Source organism: Siphateles boraxobius, unplaced genomic scaffold (genome assembly GCF_051911475.1).
Source record: "Siphateles boraxobius isolate OS27281-9 unplaced genomic scaffold, OSU_SipBor_1 22, whole genome shotgun sequence".
In the NCBI taxonomy this organism is placed as follows: Eukaryota; Metazoa; Chordata; class Actinopteri; order Cypriniformes; family Leuciscidae; genus Siphateles; species Siphateles boraxobius.
This window is the reverse complement of record NW_027508833.1, coordinates 26,536,262-26,549,634: the sequence shown is the minus strand read 5'-3', so window position 1 is coordinate 26,549,634 and position 13,373 is coordinate 26,536,262. Positions and strand designations below refer to the sequence as shown.

The 13,373-nt window shown below is 36.8% G+C and overlaps 1 protein-coding gene across 23 annotated transcripts in view; it reads left to right on the top strand.

Moving 5' to 3' along the window:
• The first annotated feature begins 4,572 nt into the window (after window positions 1-4,572).
• Window positions 4,573-13,373, top strand: part of ank3a (ankyrin 3a) — a 132,542-nt gene continuing 123,741 nt past the window's right edge. For 17 of the 23 annotated variants that reach the window (XM_077239345.1, XM_077239331.1, XM_077239358.1 and 14 more), the window contains exon 1: window positions 5,081-5,524. In XM_077239345.1, the coding sequence (XP_077095460.1) occupies window positions 5,459-5,524 (66 nt within the window). In that variant the 5' untranslated portion in view covers window positions 5,081-5,458. Of the gene's footprint in view, window positions 4,733-5,058; window positions 5,525-13,373 lie in introns of those variants that run through there. The other 6 variants (XM_077239359.1, XM_077239363.1, XM_077239361.1 and 3 more) reach the window with 6 other exon arrangements.

The window sequence follows — 13,373 nt, the reverse complement described above, 5'->3', positions numbered from 1 at the left end:
TGATGTGGAGAGAGATGTATCAGTAGACTGAGAATTCAGAAACATTTAGATGCGGTTTAGTGTTCTGAAGAGCAAGCGTGCAGTTGTCAAGCACTGTTATAGACTGAGCTTCTATGTGCTGTGGCATGATGCTGTTAAAAGCAGTTAAGCTGATTTATATCTGATGGTTTGCTTTGATCTTCATTGTTCGAGACGAACCGGGGCTCACTCGGTCCCAATTTGCCATGGCACCAATTCATTTTTCCTGATTGAGCTAGATAATGTCATCCAGTTCATTTTAAATAAAGTTATTTCAAACTATATTGAAATATAATGGGGCCTTTTCAGCACAAATTAGCTTTTTATGGTTAAACATGAATGGTAGTGCAATCACAGTACATCTAAAGTCAAATTCAGTCCCAGTTTTGGATATATTAGTCATATGTCTACTGTTTCTGAAAGCCAATGAACAACAGAACAGTGTCACTTAGTGCTGTGATTAGTCACGTTGTCACGGCAACTGCCGATTGGGATGCCCAGGTGGCCACACTGAGTGGGCTGAAATTCGTGAAGCATTTACATATGGCAAAGCTTCCTAATGTTGGTATGAAATGATGTGAACAGGATTAGAGTGTCTAAATGAAGGTTTTATTTAACCAAGTTCAGCAAACCACAGCACAAGCTATGAGAAAAGCACACATTACTGTGTACAACTGGCTTGGCTGTGTCAACACTTATGAATGACAGACAGGGTTGTATTACGTTTAAACACCTCATGTTGAACCAGCTTTTATTTAAAATCGTTAGTTTTACACGATGAGAACCGCACTTATAGAAATGAGTTTCTTCTGCATCTCAACACACGTCACGTAACTGCATTTACTTTCACTGACCTCTTACAACTTTTGTTGTAAGAGGTCAGTGAAAGCAAGTAAATGTAGTTGCGTGACATGTGTGTTGAGATCCAGAAGAAAACTAATTTCTATTTACCCTCTCTAATTTGATCCTTCTCTCCTCTCTTCCGTTAGTTTCTTTTATTACAATTTGTTTGGTAGATGTACATATACTGTGAATGTTCATCAGCGTTCTAGATATACTGCATTAGTGGTGGGGATTTTAGAGTGTCTTTCTGTATGTTACATTGTAATGCCAGTTGGTGGCAACAAGTGACTAGCTTTATAAGTGAGTCATAGTGTGTATTCACACCAGGAAAGTCCACTAGTTCACTTGCTTTGGCCCGGAACAAATACGATGTTGATTTGTTTTGTGTTTGGTGTGGTTCGCTTTCACACTGCCCTTTTTGCAAGTGAACCAAAATTTGTAAACAAAACCACATGTGTGCTTAAGGTCATCCATTCATTGGACAGAAATTCTAACCGTACCAGAGTTCGTTTGGAACCGGACCGAGACCACCTCTTCAGCTGGGTATCGTTACGGTTGTTTGGTCCACACCCGAGTACGATTGCTCACACCTGCCCAAACACACCAAGGAGGGAAACAAACTTGACTTCGATTCAATCGAACCAAACAAGACAGGTGTGAATACACCCATAGATTCATTAATTAAACCGGTTCGATCGAACACTGATTAATTCAAGAACAAAACCAGTCTTTACGATTGAGTAATTTAATCATTCACTCATCCTATTTTTTCTAATTATTGATTCATTCAATAATCATTGATTCAGAATGAAACACGTGTCTGTCTTTATGAGTGAGTCATTGAATCATTTACTTAACCTATTAGTTCAAAAACACACAAAAAACAGATGCTTGGAGTGGCTTTATTGCATCAAATATATGTAACTTTGCTCACAAGCTGATTGGTCCAGTTTTGGTCTGTGATCTCTAACCCAGAATAAAACCTGCTCCAGAGCAGTTTAGCCGTGTAGCGTAAGTTACTATGGCGAGGAACACCGCTGAAAACCAATCCACCTTCATGAAACCCCCCTCCCAAAAAAAACAAAAAACAGAGTTTGAATAAACTTACCTTGGTAGGAACTGAAACTGGCTGCATAAAACAAGCCTCTGAATATCAGCACGACTGTTATTACAGCCAAATTGCTTGTGGGATATTTCTTAATCACAGACTGATTTTATATTCTATTTTGTCAAATCATTAAGTTAAAACATTAATAATGGGAACCTGTTTGATATATTGTCATCTAGCTGGTCTAAAAGGTTCATTAATGTAAATTTGGCAACAGACTTCCAGAATGTCGCCATACCACACGTTTCAACAAAAGGCTTAAACTCACGTGATCATTAATTATACGGTGCTGTTGCTATCTGGGAGATACGCCCTGTAATTTGTGGCAAACCGCAGAGACACCTGAGGAGAAACTATTGACACCTGCACGCAACTGTATTTGATCATGTATTGTTGTATACCTCCTTACGTTTTGTCAGAAACGTTTTGAATGTCAGGATTAGGAACTGCATCACACTCCAATTCTGGTAACCATGATTATTTTGATGATTGATGATTTTGCATGTTCGGTGTTGAGTTTTCATTCTTCAGGTCCTGAAACACTATTCCTGTCAAACAGACACTAATGATTTAAGCCCTAAACCTGAAAGCAGAGAGAAAAAACCCCCAGACCTAAGCCTAAACCTGATCTTTTAAAATCTAATGTATCTCATGTTCTATTTTTAATTGTCAGGTATGGCTTAGTCTGGATTTTAAAAACATACAGAGATGATGTTGTATTATATCTTTGTTTATATTTTACAGTTACAATCCACAGATGTGATGTCTGGAGGCCGGGACGGTAACAGTGCTTATATACTTCTGTGTTGACATAGAGTGACAGTCTTTGAGGCTGGTTCAGGTTCCACACTAGGACAGGTCCTTCTTAAAGAACACTTATTATTTATGGTGCTAACCACCAGAGGGCGAAACAAAGAGGCAGCAAATTTGTGGGCGCTGAGTTTGTGTGTGCACCTGAGAGCAGAATCGGTCACTGCCGACTGGAGGTAGTCCCTCACGTCCCTGCTATAAGCTGTGTACATCACACACACACACACAGAGATACAAAGAGACACATACACACATTATAAATTATTCATGAGAGAGGTGGAAGTCAGTCACAGTGACACGCAAAATCACTGACTAACGCCTTACAGATAAACAGAGCCTGTTTTTTTTTGGGATGGTGGAGATTATTTATGTGTGTGTGAAACTGTGGGTGGAGCGTCGTATGTGTGTGAGAGTGTGTTGTCAGTGATGTGCTGTAGGGCCAGAAGCTTTTGGTTGGCCAAGCTCAGCCGTCTGTGACCAGATTACTGCCTTTCTACTCATCCCCCCCATTCCTCTCTCTTTTTGACACTCGCTAACTCTTTCACTCTCCTCTAATTTCCCTCCTCCCATTCCCTCTCTCTTCTCTTTTCCTGTATTCATCGCTCTCTGTTGATGATTCTGTTATCCAAATGGAGAGGAGGAGAAAGAAAGCTGGCTGTTGGGCCGCCATGTCTGTGCGCTCTCATATCATACGCTGAATAACATTATATCACAAACCCCTTGAGAAAGACACATGTTATTGCATGTTTTTCTAACAAATAAAGCAAGGATGTAACCACCAGATTCATCTAGTAAATATTCAGGTTAATGGGTGATTCTTAGAAGAATTGTTTCCTTAATTTTTTTTTTAAATGTTGTCATTTATTCATCCTCATGATGTTCCAAATAATTAGCCTATATTTGCCTTTACCAAACATAATAGAAATTGCAGCCTTTGTGTGAGAGTGCGTATGGCATATACATGTGTTGTTTGAATGTTAATTAATAATTGTTGAAAATAGTTCAGTGTAAAATTAGAATTTGAGGGGTGTTTTTAAAATTTAGATTCAATTTAAAGTATTTTATTTTTGACTCTATTAACATAAAATATCACTAATATACAAATAAAACTGAAAGGGGAAAACAATTCTGTTAAATAGGAAAAATGTCAAATAAAAATATCTTTTGGTCCCTATTGTACATTCACGTATGCACATACCGTTTAATAGTTTGTTGTGGGTACGTTTTTATTTTATTTTAAAGAAATTTTTTAAAATATTTTATTCAGTAAGGATTCATTAAAATGATAGAAAATTACTTTAAAGAGTTCAATGTTGTTACAAAGATTTCTATTTCAAATAAATTAAAGAATCCTGAAATTTTTTATCACAGTTTCCACAAAAATGTATTATCAGCACAGCTTTTGTCAACATTGATAATGTTTTTAAGCACCAAATCAGCATATGATTTCTGAAAGATGATGTGACACTGAAGTAATGGCTGATCACAGAAATAAATAAATTATAAAATATATTTTAAAATAAATTTAAAAAAAATGTTAAAACAACATCTTGTCAACCCTGAACTTTTGAACGGTCTATATCTACAATAAAATAATACAAAGTAGTTCTATTAATAAAATAAAAGTAAAAATAAAACTCTTTAGGTTTCACTACACAAATGTTTCTAATCTCTCTCTCTCTCTCTGTGTTCCCTGTCTCTCTCTCCCTGTTAGTAAGCTGATCTCTTGGCACCGTGCTGGAGGAGTCTTCCTTTTCTGGAAGGACCTGATGCATGCTGGTCCAGCCCTGCACATACACACACGTTTACATACCCTCATGCACACGTACACACACAGCACAGAGGTGTCACATTTAATATTTCACTCTGTGGACACTTGCAAACGCGCACACATTCTCAGAGAGCACATGAGCGGACTATTGGCAGCAATCTGAATGGATCTCCTTTTACTGTGTGAGAATAAGAGTTTCTCTGTCATTTACAGCTATTGTGCTTTCTTTCATGTCATTTAATTGTTCTTTTACACCATTTTGTTTCACTCTTATTTACTGTGTTCTCTCTCCCATCTCTCTTTCTCTTTCTCTCTCTCTCTCTTTCTCTCTCTCTCTCTTTCTCTCTCTCTCTCTCTCTCTCTCTCTCTCTCTCTCTCTCTCTCTCTCTCTCTCTCTCTCTCTCTCTCTCTCTCTCTCTCTCTCTCTCTCTCTCTCTCTCTCTCTCTCTCTCTCTCTCTCTCTCTCTCTCTCTCTCTCTCTTTCTCTCTCTCTCTCTAAGAATATTAGGAGCGTCTGTGTGGGTGTCCTTAACAGATCAAAGTAGGTAGGCTATTCAACAGGATTAAACTCCCCTGTATTTCTTCTTTCTCTGATCTAAACCATCAACATATCATTTCTTTTTCCTGTCTCTCCGTGTCCCCTCCTTCTCTCCCTCACTCTCTCTTTCGCTCCACTATCTCTCCACACCCTTTCTGGGGAACACCGGACAGAAGAAGGCGAGTCTTCTGGAACAGTGAGGGAGAGAGTTCACACAAGAGAGCGTGCGCTCGCCTCTCAGCATCTCTCTCATAAACAAACACCATCAGCAAAGCTTTAATGGACTTCTCTGCCTGGTTCGCGTTGATCCGAGTGGATGTTGGAATAAGGAGGATCACTCAGGGTGCCTGATTGGATCAGCTTTCCCAAAATGAGTGAAGAAGCCAAAGAAAAAAGTAGCTCCAAACCAGCGCACCGTAAAAAGAAAGGAAAGAAGGTAAGATAGAATTGCATAATGTTGTGTTATTGTGGTTTTGGCTGTTGTTTGCTCAACGGCTCATGATGGATGGATGAAGATGCTTTAAACCCACTGAGAGCTAAAAAAAAAAGCCAATAAGGGAGATGTATGTCAGACATTTGATTTGGAACTATGGGTATTAGTTTTTTAGTATTGATTGTTTTTTTGTTTGTTTTTTATCTGAAGACTGCTATCCTAATGCATTGACTCTATTGTCATTTGTGTTGGCTGTCAATCAATATATTGATTTTTTTTTGTAATTTTAAATAATTATTTTTTACATTTTTTTCAATTTTACCAAAACATAGCCTAACATTTAATTTTTGTGTGTGTGTGTGCGCATACATGTGCGTGTTTCACCGTGAGGCATGTTTTGCTAGATGATTTCTTAGTATGTCACAAGATGGTTATTAGTGGGTGTGGCTTAGGTCAATAGGTCGATCAGCCTATTTAAAAAAAAAATGTTTTACTTAAATTTTGGAAGCGTGTGTGCGAGTGAGATGAAAAGAGGACGTGCAAACGGTCATGCATTCATAACGGCATGTCCATCTCATGAGGCTGTGTATACTGAGCTTTATGCTGTTTGTTTGTTTATGTGATGTTATAAGACACTTTGTGTTGTGGTCTTTTCAGAAGTGTATTTGTGGAAGCACAAGTTCGTGCATGCTTGTTTACGCATCTGTGCGATTGTATGTCTCTCTATATCTGAATTTGCATATTGTGGAATGCCGTGTGATTGACAGGTCCTGTCATTCAGTTATTTGGGAATTTGAGGAAAAACAACAAAATTGTTTTACCCAGGAATCATGTGTGCGACATACACGCACACTGAAATGACATGCATATTTTAACATCATTTACAAACCTGATTATCAGCATGTCAGTTAATGTCAAGTGTGTATGTAGTCTGATGTCTGAAACAAATACTTTAAAGCAGTTGCTCTTCTTTGGTTTTGAAGCTGATGGTATCTTTGAGCCCTCAAGGGAACAACTCCCCCCTTTCAACACACACCTCAACAATTAAAGGATTTTCACCTATTGCCAGTGGCCCCTCCATTTTTGGCTGTAGTTCTGTGTGTGTGTTTGAGTGTGTACTTGTTCTTAATGAGTCATGTGTGTGTGGAAATTCTTATGTCGAAATAACATTCATATTTAAAAACACACAAACTGAGAGCCGCTGAAACACACTTACACATAGTAATGTTCACGTTACACAAACAAATGTTGAATGATATAGTCTTTGTTGTAATCCTATTTGGGCAAAGAACAAAATAAGCCTAAAGCCTTCTACACTGCAAAAAAATTATAATAATAAAAAAAAATTGTGTATTTTTGACTATTTTTATCTTGTTCTCATCATTAAAAGTTTATAAATATTTACTTAAGAATAAAAATTTCTTAAGAACTTATCTTGTATGAAATTCCTTTTTTTTTTAACCTATTTTAAAATAGTTTTTTATGATGAACAAAATGATTTTTGTGCAGTGTAGTACAGGTTCCAAGGATATTTCATTACTCCTCAGACTGGCATCATTTACCTCAGCCATTAGTAAAAGGTTTTGGCATGGAAGGCATTTTGTCAGCGTTTTAATGGTTTGTGCCTGTGTGTGCATGTGTCTTGGCCTGCTTTGTTACTACACTGTGAAATAACCATGTGTTAATGATTGTAGTCATGGAAACAAGAGAAAGAGAGATTTAGACAGGACAGACAGACACAAAGAAGTACAAAAGCTGTCATAAAAATCGGCCCTTTAAATAGCATACATTGACGTCATATAATGAAATATTTTGCATTTTAAAATTAAAGATTGATGTTCAATGTTTTTTTCGTCATCAGCCCAATCAACAGTCAAAATAATTAAAAAAAAATATATAAAAAACAGCAAACATTTTTGTATTTTTCTCTCCTCCATATTTCCTACGTGTTTCCTTCGCAAATGCCATTTTGGGAAATGGATGGTTCCTCATTTTTTAATTTTCCAACTGTGCTTGTATGAGTGTGTCTGTGTGTGATTCTGACATGGGGTGTGGTGCTCCATTATTGCCCCTCTGCCACCATCATGTCCTTCTGGCTGACACACACAGACACGCACTTTGCAGCGGTCATGAACATCACAACTGAAACGCAGATGTGAATTCAGTTGGGAGAGATTAGCAAATATGAGAGATCCGAATACTGTGGCCGGAGAGATCAGACCTGTCAAAAGAGGGAAATAAAGTGTGTTTGTATGGTGGGAAGGATGGAAGGAAAGAAAGAAAGAAAGAAAGAAAGAAAGAAAGAAAGAAAGAAAGAGTTGGTATGTAAGTAGGAAATAAGGAAGAATGGATTGTTGATATGCTTTAAGATTGTGAATAAAAATTAATTAGAAAGGAAAAAATAGATTGGTGAAGGAAGGAAGGATTCAGGAAGGAAAGAAAGAAAGAAAGATTGCTGTAAAGAAAAGCAGAAGGAAAAAAGAAAAAAATATTTAGAAAGGAAGAAAAGAAATAAAGATTGTTGGCATGAAGGAAGGAAGGAAGATTGTTGGGAAGGAAGGAATATTGTTGGTATACTGGAAGGAAGGAAAGGAAAGTTGTATACTCTAAGGAGGAAGGAAAATTAGATTGGAGGAAAAAAAGATCGGAGGAAAAAAAATTAAGTAGGAAGGAGAGAAAGATAGTTGGTATGCAAGGAAGGGAGAAAGAAAAACATTCAGGAAAGAAGGAAAGACGGAGGAAAAAACATTTAGGAAGGAAGGATTAGAGACATATTGTTGATATGCTAGCAGGAAGAAAGCAAGAAAGGAAACATTCAAGAGGAAAGGAAAGAAGAAAAGATAAGTCCAGTGTGAAAACAGAATGAAAGAGAGAAATGGCAAGCAGAGATGTCTGAAAGAGAGGGATCAAGAGAACAAACCGCTTTTCTTTTGATGAAGGTAGAGAGAATCTGAAAAGAACTTGACTTAAAGTGCTGACAGGAAGCATGGGAACATAAAAGTGTGAGAATAGGAGATGATGTAAACAAAGAGAGCAAGGGAGGGTTAGTCTAAATGGAGAGACTGAGGGCACTAAATCATAACCGCTAGAAAAACCGTTGCCATGGAGCTTTAGGAAGAGGGGCAATCTATCAGTCTGCTCAACCACACATGCGCAGTCGCAGACACATATGTTCACATGTGAATACAGTCACATAGATTTGTGCACACATAAATACTTTCATCAGAGCTTCCTAAATGCTGCTGCAATCAACAGAATTTTTTTTCCTTAAACCTGAAAATATCAAGTCTCATGATTTCACAATGGCTGGTTCATGTGTCAATATAAATATTAGCATATCTAAACATATTGAGAGATAATCTCGAAAACACTCATGTTTTCATGATTATTATTTGTCTAATTTGTTTGTGTTGATGATGAACTTTTTAGAGAAAGCCTCACTCTTCATCACTCTTGTTTTTCCCACCCTTAATGATCCTTAAAGGGTAAGTCCAAAAAAAAAAAGAAAGAAATAAATTCTATCATTTATTCATCCTAATGTAGTTCTGAACCTGAACAACGTTCTTCTGTGGAACACAACTACCAGTGCGGGGTAGTAACTGATTACATGTAATCTGGAGTAATCATATTCCAAAAAATAAGTACTTGTAATAAGATTATATTACATTTTAAAATACTCATAATCAGACTACAGTTACTTTTTGATTGATAACATGATTACATGCTGTTCTCACAATGGCACTACTTAGATTTTATCTTTAAAATTTCCTTTCTTTAAAAACCTACTGATTATGTTCAAAAGGTCTTCCAGGTTTGTGGAATCGCACACACAGACCAGACACTAGCAATGAGCCGATCACTGGAAACTGAGAGCTGTACGGCATTTAATCACTGGATTTACACAAATCATTTCACTTTTAAGAAGTGTTTTCTCAACATTGAAACAAAGTATGTCTAATCAACCCCCGAAGAACGCATTTAATTAGGGGTTCAAGCATGAGTGATGAAAGTGACCCTTTTGACTTGTGGTCCACAGAAGAAAAAAAGTCATAAAGGTTTGGAACAACGAGTAAATGTATAGGTTAGAAGGGAAAGTGTGACTGATACTCAAGCAAAACTTTCTGTCGCTCTCTCTGTAATCTTCATCCCACTCCTGAGCAAACAGACACATTTTCCCAGCCTCTCCGGTGTCTGCTGGAGTATTCAACACACACCCGGTTCCAAACGCCAGCCCAGAGAAATATTTAGCACACGGAAGGGCAGCCCGAGACCGATCGGAGAGGAGAGAAACTGTACACCTGTCAGGGAGGGAGAGAGAGAGAGAGAGAGAGAAGGAGTGCATTTAGACCCCATGCTGAGCATATGCTCTTACAGGTTTTACACTAAGGGTAATGTGTCTTCTGGCTTTCAGGCTATATTTTGACCTAACACTCATTAAAATGAATGACCATGATTGATTAGCAAATCCATATGAATAACCTTTGTTATCAGCCCTGGTGTTAAAAGTATTTACAGAATTATTGACAGCTGATCTAGATCTGGTGCATTGTCATACTAGTGTGCATGTATTATGCAAACAAGTGTGAATCCATGTGTTATGTATAAGTAACTGATATAACTCTTTCAGGAAAGAGTCTGCAGCGTTAGTGAGCTGTAACAGTCTGAAGTGCTGATGAGGCAGTCTGGGTACTAGTGCTGCTGGCCATTTAGCTCTGCAGAGATGAAGCTCTTTGGCCCATATCACACATTCTGGACAACCGATTGCACTGTCTGAACCTTAATGCACCGAAAATAATTCTCTTCAGTATTGAAGTATACTGTATTTGGTACCGAAACTTGATCAACACAACAGTATGTCAAAATGCTCCCATGTCCCCATAAGACAGGAGCTTCACTAGTAAAGTACTGTAAATAGAAACTTTACCCTATTACCACAACTGCCTGGGGCTGTTACCAGTATATGGCCGCCCGCAGAGTCAACTGACATGCTTTATTTTTTTTACTTACCCTGTACTAAACTCCGGCATTTTTACAGAAAGATAGATGATACTTAGCAGTTCCCTTCGTTTCCATTTATCATACAAAACAGCTTGTAGTGCACTACATTTACAACAGAAATGGTCCCTTTGGAGTAATCTGGGGTTAAGGGCATGGGTATAGGGAAGAAAGCCCTCATGGGGGTTTGAATCTACAACCCTTGGGTTACTAGCATAAATCAATGAACATTAAACTACCATCACACCGCATATGTTTGAAAGGCACACAGTCGAAAGCTTTGAATATACATTACATAACAGATAATTATATGTGTGTAAACATTGCATCAGTACAGCTTACAGTTGTTGTTGTTGTTGTTTGAAGTTTCCATGCTTTTAGTTCCATGGTGTTGCAATAACAGTAGTTTAACACTATGAGTAAGAGAGGAAGAACAAATTGACCTGATTATCCATTACACACCCTGTTTACTGAAACCACTAATAATTACTGGAATAGGTGTTTGTGCCTTTTATAATGAGTTGTTTTGATATGCACTTGCTCCACCAGTGAGATGACTAATTCTTGACTTACAATAAATCAACAATGTGTCTCATGCACTGATTGTGCATATGTATGTATTTGTGCACAAAACCTGCATGTAAACATTTTTATTCAGAAATAATGATTAATAGATAATTTAGAGTAAATTTAGAATAAAAGTTAGAACCAACTGAAAACTGTTTTTTTTGTCTTTTGAGAATGGATGAGGCAAATGTGTGTTTGTGAGTGTGGTTGTGGGTGAGAAGTGTGATTTGCTTAATTTATATCCACTATGATGTTAAGTACGTGTAAATGCAACAACATTGGAGACTACATGCCACACTCAAAACAGCTAGCCTACATTGTAGTGTGCGTCTTACATATACAGATTATGTGAAACTGAGTGTGACAAAGGCTGTCGGCCAAGACAGATGTGAAAGATTTCTGACACTTTATGTTTTTTTATTTAGTTTGTGTGACTTCTGTACATTGTTGTAGTTGGGTATGGTGGTGATACTAATCTTTAAAATGCACAATCTTAACAATATAGTCATTTCAAAATATGAATATAATTAATATAATAAAGAACATATTAGAGAACTTAGTTTGGCTCTATAACAGTCTTGATAATTAGATAATCTGTTGAAATTAACTAAATGTATAAAGAGATGGATGCTAAATGTCCTGTGACAGTCAAAGATCTAATGAGATTACTAAGAGAACAGGAGCAGAAAAAAGACAAAATGATGTTGTTTGAAGATGTAGAAATGATTGAAGGGCTTCTGTGCAGTTGAGCGTGTGTTTAGTGAGCTATATTTCAGAAACATCACCAGAGAGATCTGCCTACATTTGCCTGTTCCTCCCTCTTTCTGTCTTGGCCATATTCCAGCGCTAGAATCTCAGTTCAGAAATGCACCTGAGACCAGCGATCACCCTCACAAAGACAGCAGAAGTTCAAGAGAAAGAATTGGCAGTGCTAATGGTGTATTATGTTGGACTAAATGAGAAACTCCCACATGACTGAAAAGAGTTATATAAACATGGCTTGTGGATGTCATTGTGTGCATGTACACGCATATTTCCTTTTGTTCTCTTAAAGTAGTTTATTCGGTATTACTTTAAGGATGTGCAGACAGAACCGGAATAGATTAGAACTAGAAGTACACAGTAATGTAAACTCACACTGTCATGAACATGCAAACACACAGACACTCTCTGTTGGTCTTATTATAAAAGTTTTAGGTGAGAAGTGCACCGAACTGAAGGGAAAAAAACAATCTTTATTTCTAAAAACAGAAATCTGACTTTCAACTCAACTCAAAAAGTAGGCCTAATTGTTTTTCCCAATAGCCATGTTTAACAATGTTGTTTACATTGAAAAGTGGACACTTTCTTTATTTGTACAGAATCTACAAATTTCTGCAAATTTCGTGGGATTTCGTTGTGGAATGGTGCCATAAGCTTATTACAGGGGTCAGTATGCTTGGAGAAACTTAGGGTTAAGTGCCTTATTTAAGGGCACAGTGGTGATGATTGATGCAGATTGACCCAAAAACCTTACAGTTACAATCCCTGAACCTTAACCTCTACAACGCTAAACATTTTCTTTTGGGATGCATGATATATCAATACCATTTTGCTATGTGCAGATTTTAGAAATTTTCTAATTTATTTGATTTGGTCTATATTGGATATACTGTATATTTGCTCTTCCGCTTTTCACTTACAGTTATTAAAGAACACTGTTAAATAAAAACCTTTAGCAAATCTCAAAATGAATATCCCCTTTTCATACGGTCAATTATTAAACTCACTTGTTGCATTTAAATTGATTGGTTTTATTTTTTGAAATGTTTTATTTAACTTATAGACAACTTAGATTGTGTAGACAAAATTACATAGGATTTTGGTCATTATTATTAGTTATAAAACATAATAAAATTAATAATTATAAAAAATAATCATCTTATCATATTGGATAATTTTATCAGTGCATTATTTTTATTGGTTTTAATAATTCTTCTTCATGTATCTTCATTGTTGAACAAGAAAAAATAATTTTCTCTTAAAAATGTAAATGAAATCTTCAGAGGTGTAGTGTGTAATTGCTGTGTTAGTGTCACAAAACAGGACTGCAAAAAGAAATTTTGTTTTAAAACATGTTTCAAATAATTCATCTTCCATTTATGAGAATTTCACCAAATTATTCACATTTAAGTCTGTGATGATAGGAACTGCAAAACGTCTATCTTCCCTGTATACTTACCCAGAATGCACAGCAAATAAGCAGAGAGGAAAACCAAAGGAAATGAAACCTTTAGAACCCAAACAAAAA